A 19,127-nucleotide genomic window follows, 5' to 3' on the forward strand; every position below is an offset into this window, starting at 1 on the left:
AACCGATACCAAGTAAAATTCATTGTGGCATCGACGATACTGATCTGATACTTTGTACAAAAAGTTAAAGTTAAAAAGTTAATTATAACTTCAAAATGATTACAGGACATCAGACTACTTGTTCTTATTGTTTAATTATGAAGAATTATCATATAGAAATAAAAAACCTGACGTTGTGTGTTAATTGACGCTATTTAAACACATATATCTTGACATTTAACATGTATATACTTGCCTGGACATTTCAACCAAAACATTCAACATTCACACTTCCCCTCATTCACAGTAGTCCTGTGCCACATTACAAATTTTGGTATCAATCCAATACCAAATAAATACAGGGCCAGTATTGCCGATATCAGTATCAATAATTTTAAGTTATTCAGGCAGTTTATTGGGGGAGAGTAGTGTACCAGGACTTATGAGATGAATTCTCAATTTGCAAATTCTGAACACATTTTAATCAGCGCTATATCACTGTGATCGTTACGTTCCACAATAATTAGTTAACACAACACAACACACCAGCTTTTCATGTGTTTTGAAACTGAGTTTTTGGAGACCTGGAATGCAAATTTTTCTGTCTCTAAAGCACACAAAAAGGTTCGGACATTTTTCATAGTGCATGCTTGAGGTTTATTTTTTCCAAAGAAATAATTAACACAGTTCAGCGGGCTACATACTAAACTTGGAAGAAGCAAAGTATCGTTACAATCATGCTAGTATCGTTCCAATACCAATACCAGTGTTGGTATCGATACTACCGATATTTGGATCGATCCACCCACCTCTAATTCTTACAGTTCACTCAAAATAGAAAACAGCTCACTTTGCTGTTTTAAGAAAATTTAAGGGGACCTGTTATGCTTATACTCCTTATATCTCCTTATTATTTGTCATTTACACTGTTAAAGTGCTGGATGCTCACATCCAGAGTTTAAAACAGTGAGGTCAGAGTAGACTATATGAATAAAAATAGTGGGCCACAACTCTTAATCTTTGAATTTACGTGTACAAAATCCAGCACATAGACTCGCAGTCTGCCTTTATTAACATTCAGGAAAAAATGGGTCGCTCTAAAGAGGTCACTGAATTCCAGCATGGTGCTGTAATTGGATGCCACCTCTAAAACGAGTCAAGTTTGTGAAATTTCTTCCCTCCAGCATTTTCCATGATCAACCGTAAGCGGTGTTACTGCAAACTGGAAACGTTTTGAAACCACAGCAGTTCAGCTATGAAGTTACAGACCACGCAAAGATCCAGAGCGGGGTCAGCAAATGCTCAACCACCAACGTTTTGCTGACTCAATAACTGCAGAGCTCCAAACCTCCTCTGACATTATCATTGGCACAAAAAATTGTGCACCGGAAGTTTCTTGGCATTGATTTCCACGGCCGAGCAGCTCGTGTAGGTGTAAATGTCGGTGGCTCAGTGCTTCTGTCCATATATCTATGTGCAAGTAATCCCTGTGAGCCAAAAGCCCAGCTTCACACTGCGCTAAACACCAAGTTCCAGACATTTTTTTTCTCATTTTGACTCTGCATGATGTCACTGTGATAGAAGGGACATTTCACGCCCTCAGCTCTGGCTGTAGGCACAGAAGCCCCACCCCTTTCCTGTTTAAATCCTCTATTCATGAGGGACAGTCAATCAGAAGACAGCTGTCTTAAAACAGCTTGTTTCATGCAAAATAAAGTTAGACCCAGTGTCAGATAAATAAGGATTATTTTTAACTGAGACTTATGCAAAGCTACTCTAGTAAAAGTGTAAAGCTGGGAATGAGCACAATGTGTAAACTTTGAAGTAAAAAAATGGAAAGCGTCGAAGGAAAACCAGTTATGCCAACCTGGGGAGAGAAAAGTTTCATTTAATCCACCTGAAGTGAAACATTCAGATATCTATAAGCTTATCTATAAGATCTATCATGTGCACTTTTTTTCTTTTTCTTTCTTTCTTTTTTTTTTTTTACAACAGCACATCCTTAAAGTGTTGACCAGAATATTGTTTGAAGTATCCAGTTACACGATTTTATTGCAGGCGATGTTTCCTGTGGCGTAACACCAGTGAGAGTATAAAAACCACTGGCCCGCTTAATACTTCTATAACTGATGTTGTTGTCACAGCCTCGTACTTACTGGGACTGGACCGCTTCCTATTCAGCTAAAACTTTATTGTCAAGCAGGTTTTCAAAACACATGCACGCATACATTTAAGAAAAGTCACAGAGAGAACATCTGCTGCAGATGGGGTTTTTTTGTTGTTGTTTTCAGACACAATCACAATAAAATTCACAATAAAACCTCAGGAATGACTTCTGTGCTATCACGCATGACCTCACTAGCTACATTCACACACACACACACACACAGTGCAGACGTGCACACACACACGCACCCAGTCGCTGTCTGTCTCGCTCTCACACACAAACCACTGGCATACCAGAGAGTCTATATTTAAAATGAGCCCTGGGGATGTTTTGGTTTTTTTTAATTTTATTTTCAGCTTTTAGACATTCTATCAAAAGTGGTCAATGTGAATACTCGGCTGTAGAGAGAGAGAGTGAGAGACTCTGAGCGATGATAAACATAGGTATGACAAAATACAACCTCAGCAATGAGTCAACAGCTTTTTACATAAAGATAATGAAGGCACATTCAGCAGAGGAGCATGAGAGTGCGATTATGAAATGTTTGAGCCAGACCCGAATAGTTACAAATTTGCTAAGGCTGCAAAATACCACCTTCCAAACTTGCAGCTTTTCCAAATACAGCCCTATCATCCCACGTCTCATTTTCAAAGCCTCTCTTTTCTCCCTCTCTCCTCCCACCACAAATCCCAGAACTTTGAGCACCAGAGAGAGAGGGAGAGAGAGAGCGCGACAGCGGAGATGAGGGGAGCGTTTAAATCTGGCGTTCCGTGAGTGGTCGGGTCGGTGTCTGGAAATCTTTCACATCCTGTTTACGGCAGGCAGATTTCAGCCCGGGACCGCAGAGAGCTGGCGGGGGCCTCTGCCTGGACACAGCTCCTCTCTCTCTTTTCTATCTGTTCCCGGCCTCCTTCGCCTAAAGATCTCAGTCAGCCTGCAAACCTTTCCACACCGCCTCCCTCCCATCAACACCTTCAAACCTAAAGCAAACACGTCAGCTTTGCCCCCGCTGCCCACGGCCGCAGGAGAACGACGGAGGGGGAATCAAACTCCTGATAAAAAGAATCCTTTTCATGCAGCAGGCGCACAGCAACCCCCGTTTCATTTTAATATCCAAGTACAGGTTTAATAGAGCTGAGTTGCCGTATTTACAGTGTTCCAGTCAAACAGAAAGTTCCAGAGCATGAAGAGCAGAAGTTGGGAAGCAAAATCCTGATACTGGAGTCATGTAGCATTAAAAAAATAACATCTCATGAATCTGAGGTGCGAAGCTTAATGAACAGAGGATCAGTGTGTCCCCCCCTGAGAGAAGCAGTTTGTAGCTTTGGTCCTGAAATTAGTCCGTCTGCCTCCCTCAGCGGCACTTGCAGGATTTCACAACCATGTTGGAGAGCTGCTCAACACGCGGTGTGCGGCCTATGAAGTACATGATAGTGAGGGGCTCCAGGTCCTGAGGAACGCAGCAGGGTGTGGCGGAGGCCTCGGGGTTCAGCTTGTTGTAGAGGGGCAGAATCTGACCCAGGAACAGAAATGAGCAGATGTTAGAGCGATTTATCCAAAGTTTAGTGCTGTGAGTGATGAATGAACATGCTGAACAGTGTGAAGTTCAGCCCAAGTTTAAGCAGGGCTGAAAAATGAAGCCAATGTGGTAAGTGCCAGAAACGGCAGTCCATCTAATGGCCACAAACGAGCCAATCCCCACAGACTCCCATGTTTAAAAAGCTGTTTAGGTCTCTTTAAATAATTTACCTTTTGTAACATCTCCGCGGACATGATTTTTTTTTTCATAACTCACCTGTTTCATTGTATTAAGGATTGCAGTTACAGGTCTGAGTGACCAGTTAGTGGCTACTTGGCCTTACCTCTGCTAACTTGAGTTGGTGTTTGAGGTGTTGGTGCCTTTTGGACCATTTTTAATGCAAATAACTGACAAATAATATGAGTCTAATAAGACTAATAAGTTTGTGCTCCAGTTTTAGGGAGTAAAATTCTACAACACTATTATTTTTTTTAGTGCTAATTAGCATCTCTCTAGTATCTGTGTCTGAGTGCACCCATACAGTCTTTGAAAGCACTTAAATGACGTTTGCTGGCATAAGCGACTAACACTCGGGTTAAAGATTGTGGTGGCCATAATGCTAAACTCGAAGCTTCAAATGTCCCAGTGGCTACCTCAATCTTTTAAATACAGTCTATGGTCATTTTGCATGATTATTTTGGTACTTTTTTAAAATGTGTTGGCAACTCTTAAATGTTAATTTGACATTTTGGGAAATTGGCTTATTTAGAGTAAGATGAGAGGTTCAAAAGCACTCCTAATATCAGCATCTGGTTAGTTTAGCTAAACATAACAAAAGGTTGACTGATTCTGCTTACTGGTAAAAACCAGATAAACAGCACATATAAAGCTAACTCAAGAAGATTCATAACTTCCTGTTTTATTCCAGTTTAAAAATAACTTTTAATGGTGGTTTTCCAGAGTCTCTACATTTCCCTCACTTATCCAACTTTTCAAGTTTAATTCCTACCAGGTCTGTTTTTTAGCTTTAAATCTTCATATTCAGACGTTAAAATGTAGCTTTCTGTGCATTTTATGTGGGGGAGCTCTAAGTAAATCTATACCAATCAAATCAACTTTGACTTCTTTAAGTACATCCTGTCAGTTTCTCCAAAATACATGCACAGCAAAAGCAGCCAAACTGCCTTAAACTAAAGCCACATTTTGACAGCAGCAAAATGTGTAATTGCTGCAAACTTAAGTTGAAAATAAATGTGAAATTCTACACATCTATATTAAAGTGAAGTACAAGAAAGGTGAGAGTCAGTGAGGCTACAGGCCAAGCCCTTCGCTGAGTGAGACGGGCCAGCTGGGTTGCATAAACCTATGTGCTCTTTAACAGGCTTCTGTGAGGTGTCAGCCCATTTATGATGCTGGGGTTAACCAGTGGTGTTTAGCTGCCGCAAACAGTGCGCTCAGGGCTCACTTACGGGAAAATGTCGCCTGCATTTCAGACTTTCTGTACGTTAACATCAAGCCGAGCGTTGATTGGAGTTCAGTCCAAACCAGAGTGTTTTAGCAGACGGGCTGAGGAGGAGCTGCTCAGATTTTTCTGACAATCACAGATGTTTTCTGTTTATATAATTTGGCCGTGTCTCAGCACCGAGAAGTCTGTCACTGTTTCCATTCAAAATATTCAGCACTAAAGGTCATGAATCTCTAAATTGGAAAGAAATATAAGTTGGAAAAAAAGAACACATTTGTCCTACTGGAGAAGGTAATCTAAGTTATTAGTCTGAACTAGGATCTCATGAGATATGGGAAGCTGCTAATATCGAGGTATCCACACATCGACTCGGCTAATTAGTAACAAGCCCAAAAACTGCCTTTACGAATTCTGTTCTATTAAGGGCACAGATTAAGTTTAATTCCAGCTACTATGCACTAGTGTAGCTTTGCATGATTCCCACTTCAATATAATCCTTATTTACCTGATGCTGGGCCTCGGTGCAGCCGCTTCCAGCTGTTTTTGCTGTTCTCCCTTTAAGCCAGTTCTCAAACTTTTCCTGGCATGCGCCTCTTTAACTTCACTCCACACACCCACATTGATTTTTATTAATCATTAACAATAAATAAAAATGCGAGTTGAAAATAACAATCCCACCTGCAGTGGCTCTGTGCCCCACGGGTGTGGCCTGTCCCACAGTTTGAGAACCACCACTTTAACCCAGCTATCTTCTGATTGGCTGTCCCTTGCAAACAGACGCTTTAAACTGCAGGTGGGTGGGGCTTCTGTGCTTACATCCATAGCTGTATATTAGGAGTATCCCCTATATTTTGGTTCACAGAGATTACCTGCACATATACTGATCTTATTATCCAATTATTATCCATAATTTAATGGACATAAAGACAGTTTTTCTCAGCAAAAGCAAAACATGTCAAATGTCAGCTGTTAACTAACCACAATTCCTATTTTGTTAAAAAAATATTGATTATTAAAAGTCTTTATGGCAAAATTTCTAAGAAAGAACAACAAAGATTAAACAGATTGGGTTAGTAGCCAGGTGACCTTTTGACCCCTGAGACTCACCATGTTGTAGTGGTTGTTGGCGCTCCAGAGGTAAGGACAGTTGCCGGCACAGAAGTTGGCTTTGTAACCTTTTGGCTCGTGGATCCACTTCCAGTTGAGGTCACGCCTGAAGTCGATGTAGAGCGAGCGCAGGCAGCAGCCCTGGTCCGAGCCACTGAGACACACACACACACACACAATATGTAGTTCAGCTCCCACCCTTCTCTTCAGTGTCATGGGAAAATTACCACAGGTCACCATCGAAGAACCAACCATCACATGGTAATAACTATGCAGGGCTGCCAGAGTTTTCCCCTGCAGCGTGAGGTAGTCTAAATAAAACGCTGCATGCCCGCTGGCCTGCAGTCTAAACACAGGGTCAGCCCTGTTAGTTTTGCCGCGCAATTGTCTGCAAAGTGGGTCACGAGGAGAAAAACAAAATGAAACCGAGTGCTCCCCACAACTAGATTTCAGAATTACAAAACTACAAATCTTGGAGGAGTGTCAGCGGTGTCAGTCAGTCACACTAAACCACCACACGAGCGGCTGGTCGGCGGCCTACCGGGAGCAGGTTGAGGTGTCGATGGCGGCCGCCCTCTTCTTGCGGTTCTTCCTGGCCGGGTTATCCACTCTGTCACTGGGCAGCAGGGTGAGGATGAGGTGCGGCGTCTTGGTGCTGAAGTCTGCCTGTCCTTTCACCTGACCAGGCTTCCTCATCTGACGGAGCCGCTCATCATCCACGCCTACAGAAGGGGGAATTTTTTTTTTTTTAGGATGAAAAACTAAAACTTTCTGTCTTCCACCAGAGTCTGTGGGCGGATGTTGCTTTGTTTCAAAGCTAATGTGATTTAATTCCTATGGTTTGTGCAATACTCTAATCTTATTTTCATTTCCCATGCTTTCATTTTGCAGCGGCGACTGCTGCTCCTCCCAAAACTCCACGCTGTCTTTCTGCCAGGCCGAGGCATTTAGTTCACACTTTTTTTAAGCATATTTTTTCAATCCAAATATATTTAAATTCCAAGTAAATGCACTGTTAAAAGGGCAGAAAATTGCGTGCATGATGTTTTTAAAGTTAGTCAGCCAGCTCCGGTGTGAGTGCCAGAAAAAGTGTTTTTTCATACGCAGCAATAACTACTGAATCTGTCCGTGAAAGGCGCCGTCACCTCTTTGATTCTTACCCTCTAAAGACTCTGTTTTTCTAAGAAGGCAGCAGAAGTAATGTTCTTGTACACATTTTGAATGTCATTGAACAAATATGACAGAAGTAATATGTAAACCAGATGTTTCCTACAGCAGAAACGATGGTCTGACTCTTTGTCTGACTTCATGGATCTTTTTTTTGCTTCACTCTTTCTGAGCTACAGGAGCCAGAGCGCTCAAAACAAGCCCCTGCTTGTCTTACATCAGTATCACAAGTTGAATTTCTTTTCCCCCACGTGTGCAAAAACCTGACTTGGCTCAGTTGAGAGTAAGTCCTGAGGAAAGTGCCATAATTTGGGGGCCTAAATGAAGCAACACAGACAGTCTGGTATTCAGTAGTATCACTGTGTGGAGGAACAGTTTTTCCATTATTCCTGTACGATAGTGTGTGAGTGATTCATAAATCATTTTTGTTATTTATGTTCACTTTTTTGTGACCTGCTGGATTTTTTTAAATCTTATTTTTTTGCTGCGCTCATAAATCTTCAACTCTTCCAAATCTATGAACTTTGCATTTCGCAACTCAAAAGACCGCCAAGACACAACTGAAGTTTCTTAAGTCTTGCTGGCACGCTGGCTGTCTTGCTTAGTTGTTCTTGTGAAAAACAATCTCACATAGCTGCAGTACAACTAACGATGAATCCCAAACAGCAATCTAAAAACAAGCATCTGCGCAAAGAGGCTGATTGTGCTGATTTTAAGGACATAATCAGTAACAAAATGAAGCAAACAAATGAAACAAGCCATTTTGGCTCTTCTCCTCCTCCTGATTCGCTGCCCCTCAGAAACAGTTGAACAGCGGGTGGGTGGGGCTTCTGTGTGGCTCGGAGGACCATTATCAGGGGCAGCATGCCTCACTGACGTCACTCAGAGGCATAAGTAGCAAAACTGAAACATTTAAATTAGTCTGAAGCCTGAAATGTAGTCTCACATGGATTACGTCTGCATCTACCTTTTTAACAATTTATATGAAAGAATAAGGAGCATCATCATCATCACTGGGTCCCTTTAATCTCAGTTTCCTGGACTAGAGTGCTTTTAGCGGCATCTGCAGTGCACATAAATGCATGATTATAAAGTCTTTCTATCATAAAAGACTGAAACAGACCAGCAAACAGGGCCTCCAGCTCCTCGCTCTTGTTGGGAACGATGTTGTTGGTGGATGGGACGAAGGTGCAGCAGGGACAATGGACGCCCAGCTTCAGGCCAAGATTATTCTCTATGGGAGGGAAGAAGGGAAAGAGATGTGCAAACACTGATGTATGGATCGCAGTGCAAGCTGGTAACGACTCGCTGGTGCTGAAGCTCACCTGGATCTGACACCCAGTCCTTTACAGTCTCTGTGACCTCCATAGAGATCCAGGCTCCTTTGACTTTTGGCTGGACGGTGCGCGAGTCGATGTAACGCTGAGTGGATGTGCTGTCTTCATCTGGCTTTAGCAGCTGAGACAACAAACACACAGAAGGAGCTAGATCCCCATCTCATCGATACATAAGAGATGTTTCTGTGTTGGGTTGAATTATAAATAACAATCTTCGGACTTTAAGATCAAATCAGACTGTTGCTCACTGAGAATAATGGATATACCTGATAGAGCTCCACTCTCTGCTCCGAGGCCCGGGCCTGTGGGTTGGGGGCTCTGAAGATCCTGAACTCAGCCTTGACCAGAGTGCTGTTAGTCAGGTCGACTCCGCTGACGTCAAAGTGGACGACTCTGTAGTGGGGGCTGGGTGCTGTTGGCTGCACCGCATCTTGAGGGAGCAAAACAAAGCACTGTGGATGACTAATGCTCCAACAACATCTCGTGCCTTCACACAATGCTGTATTTATACTATGGGTTAAAACTGCACTGTGGGACTGATTGTCTCGGACGTAATTACTGCTGATGAGCGTCTTGAACCCAAATTATAGGTTTTGGTAAAGAGTCTAAATGTGTCGGGGCTTATGTTTAATATATGGCTGATTGTTGTGCTCATGGGTTTCCTGTGTGAAACATCCCCAAACACCTAGACAGTTATACAATTATGCACCATGTAATATCAGCAGCACCATTAATCTTCAAATCTTCCAAATAAGATCCATCAACACACCGAGTTTTGTTTCCACAGCTGGTGGATCGACTCCATGAAAGTGCTCTGATGGGGCAGGAAAGCAGAGTGCATTACTGAGGGGCACATCTGGGGTAGTTTTTAGTTTTTAGAAGATGGGATGTGCAGTAGTACAGTGTCTCACAGCAGTAGCTACAATTTAAAACAGCCAGAAACTTCTTACTGACTACTACTACTAATGCTTCTCCTTTTTGGTCCCCCTATTAAGCATGTGGTTTACAGCAGACTACAGTGTAGTTATTCTGTTATATTTATCAAGAACTATAAATGCAGGTGTGAATGCCAATAAACTGTTAAACCGACACTATCATAATTACACAAAATGTCTTGAATGTACTTTACAAATGTGTTGATCCACCCCTCATTTCTTTATATGTACTTCCAAGGAGCCAGACTTTATGTATTTTTTTTACAGTGGTCTTTTCTGGAGGTCTTTTTTTGGACACTTTTTTTTCTCATTTCCAGTCCTTGTGCCTGACTGTTTTCAGAGAAATGGTTTTTTTAATATGTTGAGCCATTTAACACTGGCCTATGAATCATTCTAGTGTAAAAAAGGGACTTTAGTTAAGGGATGAACCAGTGCTGTGTCTACACATAACAGAGGACTTAGCGAACAGACATTTTTAATTGGTATTTTTAGGCACTTTGTTACTACCAGCCTGACACAAAAACACATCGTTTAATCACATTTATTTTGCTAAATTTATAAAACATAACACAGTTTAACAGGCATAAAATAGTATTTTCGCAACAACAAGATGCTTTTCCAAAGAGCTATTAGTTGCCCTATCTTAGCAAGCTGTGCAGCGTGTCCTTGAAAAACTGAGGAAATTGGACAAGTGGAAGACAAAAGACAGCAGGTCTACAATCTGTCTGCACAGGAAAAAATCCAGCCTGACATAGGACCTGAGAGATGGACCTGGACCTTCAGTTGATCCATCTGGTGTTCACTGTAGACTGATCAGAAATAGTCTCAGTGGAAGGGTGGCTGTCAGGAAGTCATTTAAAGGAAGGGAAACATGGAAAAAAGGCTGAGTTGTACAAAATTATGAAAGAACTGGACTGAAATTCAGTGGCAACAGGTCTCATGGAGTGATGGATCCAAATCAGACCTCAGCATAATTGAAGCAGCGTGGGATCATCCCAACAGACAACGGAGCAAAAGACAGCCAACATCCAAACAAGATCTTCGAATGTCTTTCAAGGAGCCCTGAGAAGCTTACCTGAAGACTGCTTAAAGAAATAAAAAGAAAGCTTGACGAAAAGAGTTAAGAATAAAGTAGTCATACCAAATATTGATTTTCAAGCACATTAGAATAAATACTTTTTTTCCCCAAGTAAAATATAAGGAACTCAAGGGTGGCTCAGGACTTTTGCACAGTCCTATAAGTTACAGTAGTTGGCAAAATATATAAATTAATTAAAAATGTCACACTTGCTGCTTTCAGCTCTTTTTGTGTTAGAATTTATTACAAATATTTATATCAACTGATAATAAATGGTGCACAGAGAACCTGCGATATATGTAGTTAAAGTTGATAAAAGCAGGTAGTTCATAAAGCTTAGTTAGGAGACTGAACTACCAAACCAAACAGGTTAATCAAAGACAGACTCCCAAAATCAGATACAATATTCAAGAAATACTAATCCATCAGCAGTCAGAAAATCGTTTTGTTTTTTAACTTAAATAATTATCAGTCACTGCTGCTATGATATGGGTGGAGGGACTGTTCAGTCTGTTCAGGATGCAGGACCTGAGGAGGTTCAAATAAATCTCTCATGAGGGGAAAACACACACCTGATTTGCTGTTTAAGAGTTAAAAAAATGAAAATAAAACATGACAACATTGTTACTTTTTCACTGTAATTCACTGAGATTCAGTTACATAATCAACGCTCAACAACAGCGAATAGAGGCCTCTGTGTTTGTTTTACCCGGATGGGATTGGATATTCAGACGTTTCAAACTAGTACATACTTTAATTCTTCTAAAGTGACCACTGGGGACCCCGGGCCACACATTGAGAACCCCTGTCAGGACTCACTTGTGTCGGTGCGGGGGGACAGCATGTCGATCCTCTGCACCTCTTTGGCGTAGTAGTCCTCCTCGCTGCTTTCGCGCTCGCACGCGGACTCGGCCTGGCGCGCGCGCTCCTTCAGCAGCTCCCGCGTGCTGTTGTACAGCAGCATGACCTCCGGGGGCACCGAGCTCGGTAGTGGCTCGTCGTCGTCATCTGGAGGGCTGCGGATGCGGAGCTTGCTGAGGATCTGACCGCGCACCGCCTCGATGCGTCGAGACTTCTGCGCGTCCAGGTTGATGGACTGGCAGGTGTTGAAGCCCTCCACCAGGAATACACCGGAGAACCGGAGCAGCAGCAGCAGCGCGAGGCGGGGAAGCCACATTGTCCGGGGAGGTGCGAGGACGAAGATAATTCAGCGCCGTGGGCTCTGACTAACAAGCTGCGTCTCCAAACCAAGCGCGCAGAAACGTGTGCGTAAAATGATTTTAACTGCGAGACTGAGGGTGAAACCAGAGCCTTCCTAACTTAGATCAATAAACTATTTTAAAAAATCCAGCTCTAATGTGTTATTTTGGTCAAAACCGCGTCATGTAAAAAAGGAAAACCGCATCTGCTGACTTCACACTTCTGATTTTGTAGTATTATAACATTTTCATAGATGCGCCAAGCACCAAACACACAAGGACGCATTATTTATTCTTTAAAATCTACATTTAACTTACTGCATCTAAGAAAAAACGGCTGTTTTAATTTAAAAAGAAAAATATAAAACTGCAACAAAACACTGTAAAAATGTAAAAATGAAGTGATTGGAAATTTCTCGTGACTCTTCAGGTCCAGTCTGGTGCGCTCGGAGAGCTCTGGTGTCCCTTGCCGGCGTGCGCGCGCTCTCTTCGTGTAAAGGTGGCGTTTTTTAACGACAGTCTGTCCGGAAAGTTAAAACGTTATCTCCGTTTTCCGCCGTCCATCCTCGGATACGCGAACAGCTTTCAGGAGAACAGAGTTGTCACAAGAGCTCAGCCCATGTCGCAAATCCTTCAAACAACAACCTGAGCGGCGCACTTTACCGAAAGCAACACAGCTCCCGTGCCTTCACCCCCGAAACACCCATGTGTGGAGCAAAAGACTGTCCCATATCCGCTTCCAGAGAATCTAGCTACAACTTGAAAAACCTAGTGAGGTCCTCCCATTCCCCGTTATAGGTAAACAGTGAGCGGGCTGTACTGAAACGTAGAAAAAAAATGTGATTTATGTTGGAAAAAACACGGTGGGCCTGTTAAACCCCTCATATAAACATCTAAACACGGAAAAAGTCAGACGACGTAAAAAGACATGACGCAGAAAACATAAGAAAGAAGTCCTTGTGCTGTGAGTTAAAAAAAAAAAGAGAGGAAACTTTACAGTGACCTGCAGATCCCAAATTAAATGAGCTCCAGCCTGGTGAACGCTGGGCTGAACGCTGAGCTGAAAGCTCTGCTGAAGACACAGAGACCTGCTGCAGGATGTGACTCCATTATTCTGCAGATCCTCTGTGAGAAACTCTGAGACTGAGACAGAGAGAGAAGGAGGCTGGAAGGGAGGGAGGGATGGTGGTGGTGGTGATGGTGGGGCGGGATGCCACCAGAGTGAATGCAGTGTATTATTATGTAGGTAAAAACCATCTTCCTCCCTCCAGAAGAGGCACACACACATAGCTGCACATTTTGCAATTATTTTCTCCACAAAAATTCACCACCCTCTCCCCGCAACTAAACCGCTCCAGAGGAGTAGCTCGGCATTTGAGGAACTAAATCTTTACATTACCTTTGCTTAATATGTGTAAAATAGCCAAATTATACATGTTTATAGTGTACACCTGCCACTTTGTTAGATACACGGTGTTAGTACCATGCTAGACCACCTTTTGTCTGCAGAGCTGCCTTAATTCTTCGGGGCAAAGATTCAACAAGGTGCTGGAAACCTTATTCAGAGATTTTGGTCCATGTTGACGTGACAGCATCACACAGTTGCTGCAGATTTGTCAGTTGCACATCCATAATATGAATCCTGTTCCAGGACATCCCAAAAATGCTGTGTTGGATTGAGATCTGGTGACCGGGGAGGGAATTTGAGTACAGAGAAGTCATCAAGAAAACAGTTTGTGATCCTTCTGGAAGCAGCCATCAGAAGATGGGTTGTAAACAGATGGACATGGTCAGAAACAATACTCAGGTATGCTGTAATGTCTATATAACATTCAAAGTGCCCAAAGTGTGCCAAGAGAATACCCTCAACACCATTACACCACCAGCAGCAGCCTAAACTGTTGATACACAGCAGGATGGATCCATGCTTTCACATCGTCTCCAACAAATTCTGACCCTTTCATCCAAACGTTGCAGCAGAAATGAGACCTATCAGAGCAAACGTTTTTCTCCGTCTTCCATTGTCCAATTTTTGTGAACTCATTTTATTCATAGTCTCATTTTCTCTGTTTATAGATGCTCCCTTGCATACCTGGGTTGTAATGAGTAGTTATTTGGGTTATTGTTGCCTTTCTGTCAGCTCGAAGGAGTATGGCTATATTCTTCTGACATCAACAAGGTGTTCTCACCCACAAAACTACTGCTCATTGGATATTTTCTCTTTTTAAGATCATTCTGTGTAAACTCTGGAGATGGTTGTTTGTTTGGGGAAAATCTGGGCTCTGACGCCTTCAATCAATTATTCCTAAAAACCTGAGAAAATGCAGTAAAGTTAAGAAGCCCTGCATACAGCAGTATCAAAAATACTAAAAGGGAAATGCAAAGTTTAGATTAGAAAAGCGGTGATCCACCACTTCAGTATTCTCAAGCTACGTCTCCAGAAACCCACAGATCCTGACAATCAATAATTCAACAATAAAAACTGTAAGTTTATGAGTTTCAGCGCTCCTGTTGATGGCCATTTGTCACCTGCCAGTAGAGCCAGATGAGAGTGGTATCGATTTCTGCTAAAAGGCCCATTTCCCAAAATGTGAAACCTCTTTTAAATATTTATGCAACATAAAAATGCTGATTTCAAAATGCAGCTTTAGGCTGGGTGTGATTTCAGGCTTTGACTTGTTCATGCAGAGACTTTAAAGGCTTACTCCGAATTTTATTAAATCACTCCAAAGGCAGTCGATCCCCCGCTTTAAAAAAAATCTTTATCTCTTTAAGCTTTCAATCTAGCGCCTTACTTTTCTCTCTGTTCCTCTTCGGTCTCATTGTTAATTACAGCTCCTAACTCAGAGAGGACTATTAATCTGTCAGGGGTGGCTTTTATTGCTGCTCTGCTGCCATCCCATTATACCGTTATTATAGTTGCGGGCGGAGGCCTGTAATTGCTGTAAGTAGAAGGGAAAGGTAGGAGAGACTCAGGCTGCCTTTAGGCTTCTGGTCAGGGCAACCTCCCCCTTCGTCGTCTGTCCTGGCAGTGTTTCTAAAAATGATAACAGCGCCTTCGAACAAACAGGCTCCTGCTCCAACTTGACTGCTTGCCGCTTCACATCAGAAAGAAGACGATGAAAGACGCCTAATTAGTCAACATGGCGCTCAAATCCTCCTGTCAGCAATCTTACAAAGATCAGACATATCACGGACCATCTCAGATCAGAGGAGCATGCCCAGGTGGGGTGTTTTCTCTGTCTGTGTCTGACTCTGTGTGTGTGTGCGTGCATGAGAGCTGTAATATGTGGCTTCAAGGACAAAAAAAAAAAAAAAATAGAAAGACTTCCTCAAAAACAACCTCCAGCCTGCCTGCCTGCCGTTTCTGCCTCTTTTTCCTCAAAGCCAAATATAGACAAGCCACTGCCACGTCATCTAGCCCTTAGCAGAAGGCAGGATAGGGTTCAGAGCCAGCCTCTCAGGGTTATATTTTAGCATATAACTGAATCCATATTTCCCACTAATGACTCTGGCTGTCATGAAAATCTGGACAGTTTTATTGAAAAAGGAAAAGAAAAAAGAAAAGACAAGAAAAAACAAGAAAGGAGTCAAAACAGTTACAAAAATAAATACAAATAAAAGCACTGGGGGTTACTCTCAGGGAACGTTTCCATCTGTTAATCGTCAAATCTTCTCCACTGGCGGCATCGGCTGTTCAGATGCCACAACTACAATCAAACCAGTGGCCCGTTTTCCACCTCTGGCCAGAGTCCAGCCTGTCTCTGAATGCACGCAGTCCAGAGTCAGAAACACAGTTTAGGGGTGAGGAGGTGAATGGGAACCGCGGCGGTGCCATCTACACCTCGTCTTCATTCAGCAGCATGTTGGGGATTCCTTTGGAGATCGGGAACTCCCGTCCTGATTCAGGGCACTGCAGACAGCCCTCTATCACCTCCACCTACAACGCAACAGACAAGAAGTCACCACTAGGTGGCACCATAGTGCAAAATCCGCACACATTATCACGCTCTTAAAAATTGAAAATTGGCATCTTGGAGCCATTTACCTCTAACAGCACTCGGTGCACTTTCTTCAGGAAGTCTTCGTTTTTCTCGTAGTCCTGCACCAGCTCGCCTGGCAGGTCCTGCCGATGACCCAGCTGCAGAGAGAAAAAGGATTGCATCGGGTGTTTACGTTACAACATGCACCCCAGTGAGAGGATCAAGTTTACTGTGGAGCATTTTTTATAAACACAAAGTCCTGTGACGCTTTATGAATCAATTAGATTGATGCAGTATCGCCAGGAAGGCGTAGCGGGACAACAACCTCATACATAAAAGCCAGAGTCATAAAAAAATAACCTCATTCAGCCTGTGGTCACATGAAGAGGGAGAAGAAATCCACACACACTCAAATCAACCTCCCTTATTATTCATCTTAAGAAGCAAGCGTGCCGAGCACTTTCAAGGCAAAGGGTGCTCACCGAATATTAGTTCTCTTTTTCTTTTTATGCCGCTTTGAATCATTTTCTTAACCACTCATCCAGCTCAGGTTCACTGGAGCCCATCCCAACAAACAGAGTGAGGGGCAGGACACAACCTGAACAGGTGGCCAGTCCATTAAACATTCATTCATTCACACTCACACCCCATTACAGCCAGTTTAGCATCAACAATGAAAGTCGGTGATGTCTGACTCACCTCCTCCGCTGCCTGGACCAGAGCGCCCCACTCCAGTTTGGGGATCATCCGGCTGACAAACTGAGGGTTAAACTCCACCTCATTCACCTTCACCTCAGTGGCCTGCACAACAGAGAACGCACGAGTTTAAAATGTTCAGTATTAACACTCATTCAAAACACGCAGGCATGATATCACACAAGACCAGATGTGCATATTTGCCTATTGTCAGCATGTTACTGCTGGTAATAGGCAAGGGTTTAAATGCAACCCATCAATCATTATAGATGAGAAACATTTTAATGTTTGCCGAAATTATATACTTGTTTTCAATGAAATATTACACAGCTGATGTACAATGTGACCATCTTCAACATTCCCCTGATTTAATATCCAAATTTCTGCTGTGCTTTTTTACATTTATATGAAAAGAAATAAATAAAAATAAAAGATGTTTATGGGGTAAACAGCAGCAGTAACTATCAACCACTCTGTCGTGTGTAACAGGAAAAGAATATTTTTAATTAATTGTGACTACTTCTTAAAATCTTACACCGGATTTCACAAGAATAAAATTAGAATTAAGCTTTATTGTCACTGAAGCAGAGGTTACAGTGACATTAGGAGTGCTGCCCTGCCATCTGGTGCATAAAAATGTAGATACAGTCACACACAATTCACACAAGCAGAAATCAGACAACATGATAAAATGCTCAGTGTAAAGTGCATTTCAGTGATTCTGCAACTGTTACAGCGTGTAATGGCAATTTTATTTGTACAGCACATTTCATTTTATATATAAAGATAAAAACATAAAACCTGCGTAGGCTTACAAAGGCTTAATGCCAATTAAGTGTGAACCCGTGTGAACAAAATAAATTTGTGTATGTATTTAAGTGTAACTGATCTCAGATCAGCTGATGTAAAAGTATGAAGGCTCTGCAAAAGAAACTCCTTGAGTCAATGTGTGGTGATAAAGCTGCAGTATCAACTATAAAAACTTAAATAACAGACTTCATTTCTTGCCAATACTTCTGACTGTGAAGACCCAGTAGTGATCTTATAGTGCCACTTCATCCCATGCGAGCACCTGGCTCTCAGAGCGCAGGCTGACTTCTGGTTCCTGGAGTTTGCAGAAGAAAAAACGGCAGAGCCTTCAGCACTATACTGACTACCTTTATGATTAGGGCTTCAAACCTCTCATCATCATGAAGATTATAGCTGGAGCTGGATCAGGTTATGCCTGAATAGGCTCAGATTATTTCCACTCTACACACATTTTATCCCACTAATTGATGTCATTAAGTTTTGTTTTCTCTCTCTCTGATAGTGTGGGTTTTGTCCTCATCTCTCTGTACTCTCCCTTTATTACTCTTCTCTTACTCCTGACCCTGCCAACTCTTCCTGGATTCGTGTTGGTATTTAAACTGTTCTTAATTACTTTTTGACCTATAACAATATCAAGCCTTACCAAGCCTATCAAGTTACTTTTCCATATTCTTATCGAGGTAAAAGCGCTCCCTGGCATTAAAAATTTCTTTTTTAATAAGACATTTCATTTATATATGACCCCTTCATAAATCATGTTGATTAGAGCCTATTTACCAAAATAGCAAAGATATGAGCCATAAAAACCGCAGAGAAACAAAACAGATGGCTTCCCTTCCCTGAGCCTGGATCTCCCGAAGGTCTCTTCCTACTAAAAGGGAGTTCTTCCTTCCCACTGTTGCCAAATGCAGCTCAGAGGGAAACATCTGATTGTTTGGGTTTCTCTCTAATCCTTCAGGTCTTAGCCTTACAGTATAAAGCGAACTGTTGGCTGCTGCTGCTGCATAAATCAAACCTAAACACTAGAACTCGGCGTTAGCAGAAACGTGTGTCGCGATAAGCTCGGTGAGCTCTGGTGTTTTAGAATTAGCTGCTGTCCAGGTGTTCGCCGTTACCTTGATGAGCAGTGGGTATCCCTTGGTGACCCCTTTCACGTGAGACGTCAACATGTTGTGCGTGAGGAGCTTCATGTTTACAAACAGGCGCTAAAAAGCCAGAAAACTGCAAACAATCTGACAGCTACACGTAAACCACGCTGCGGCGTTTACATGTGCACCGGAAGTGACGGCGGTACGTCGCGTAAAAGATTCCCAAAGCTTCCGTTGATTCCTAGTGGCTTTTAATTTATTATTAGGGGCAATTTTTTAAATAAAGGCACATTTTCTGTACCACAAAAATACTAAAACAAATATTTGTCGTATAAATTACACAAAAATGTTTCCAAAATATGTAATATATAAAGTAGCTTCTGAACACCCCTCTTTTTTGTTTTTTTCTCGTTCCTACTTCTGCAGTATCAAACTGCAGGTCAAATTACAAAGTAAGTTATAAATCCACCTTTTTTTTTTCCTTTTTTCTACATGTTTGTTATAATGATCCAACCAGTTTAAATGTGTTTAAATAATATTAACGTATTTTAATATATATATATATTTTTTATATATATTTTGCATAACAGTAATTTT

The 19,127-nt window shown here is 42.1% G+C and overlaps 2 protein-coding genes across 2 annotated transcripts; both read right to left on the reverse strand.

Moving 5' to 3' along the window:
• Window positions 1-2,002: 2,002 nt before the first annotated feature.
• On the reverse strand, window positions 2,003-12,167 carry tgfb5 (transforming growth factor, beta 5). The gene is made up of 7 exons (XM_063486362.1): window positions 11,574-12,167; window positions 9,008-9,171; window positions 8,730-8,862; window positions 8,528-8,638; window positions 6,779-6,959; window positions 6,238-6,391; window positions 2,003-3,659 (listed from the first exon to the last, which is right to left on the reverse strand). Exons 1-7 carry the CDS (start codon window positions 11,929-11,931, stop codon window positions 3,501-3,503), a joined length of 1,260 nt encoding a protein of 419 aa, XP_063342432.1. The 5' UTR covers window positions 11,932-12,167; the 3' UTR covers window positions 2,003-3,500.
• A 3,304-nt stretch (window positions 12,168-15,471) lies between these two features.
• trmt112 (tRNA methyltransferase activator subunit 11-2) lies at window positions 15,472-18,717 on the reverse strand. Its single transcript, XM_063486374.1, has 4 exons — window positions 18,558-18,717; window positions 16,636-16,737; window positions 16,002-16,094; window positions 15,472-15,893 (listed from the first exon to the last, which is right to left on the reverse strand). Exons 1-4 carry the CDS (start codon window positions 18,630-18,632, stop codon window positions 15,792-15,794), a joined length of 372 nt encoding a protein of 123 aa, XP_063342444.1. The 5' UTR covers window positions 18,633-18,717; the 3' UTR covers window positions 15,472-15,791.
• Window positions 18,718-19,127: the final 410 nt, after the last annotated feature.

This window comes from Pelmatolapia mariae, linkage group LG2 (genome assembly GCF_036321145.2).
Source record: "Pelmatolapia mariae isolate MD_Pm_ZW linkage group LG2, Pm_UMD_F_2, whole genome shotgun sequence".
Classification (NCBI taxonomy): domain Eukaryota; kingdom Metazoa; phylum Chordata; class Actinopteri; order Cichliformes; family Cichlidae; genus Pelmatolapia; species Pelmatolapia mariae.

Coding starts and splice junctions, on each gene's coding strand:
- trmt112 (XM_063486374.1), bottom strand. CDS start 18,632: ATGAAGCTCCTCACGCACAACATGTTGACGTCTCACGTGAAAGGGGTC. Junction 16,095..16,635: donor TGGTCCAGGCAGCGGAGGAG/GTGAGTCAGACA, acceptor TTCTCTCTGCAG/CTGGGTCATCGGCAGGACCT. Junction 15,894..16,001: donor TGCACCGAGTGCTGTTAGAG/GTAAATGGCTCC, acceptor GTTGCGTTGTAG/GTGGAGGTGATAGAGGGCTG.
- tgfb5 (XM_063486362.1), bottom strand. CDS start 11,931: ATGTGGCTTCCCCGCCTCGCGCTGCTGCTGCTGCTCCGGTTCTCCGGT. Junction 8,639..8,729: donor GGACTGGGTGTCAGATCCAG/GTGAGCTTCAGC, acceptor TCCCTCCCATAG/AGAATAATCTTGGCCTGAAG. Junction 6,392..6,778: donor GACACCTCAACCTGCTCCCG/GTAGGCCGCCGA, acceptor TGTGTGTCTCAG/TGGCTCGGACCAGGGCTGCT.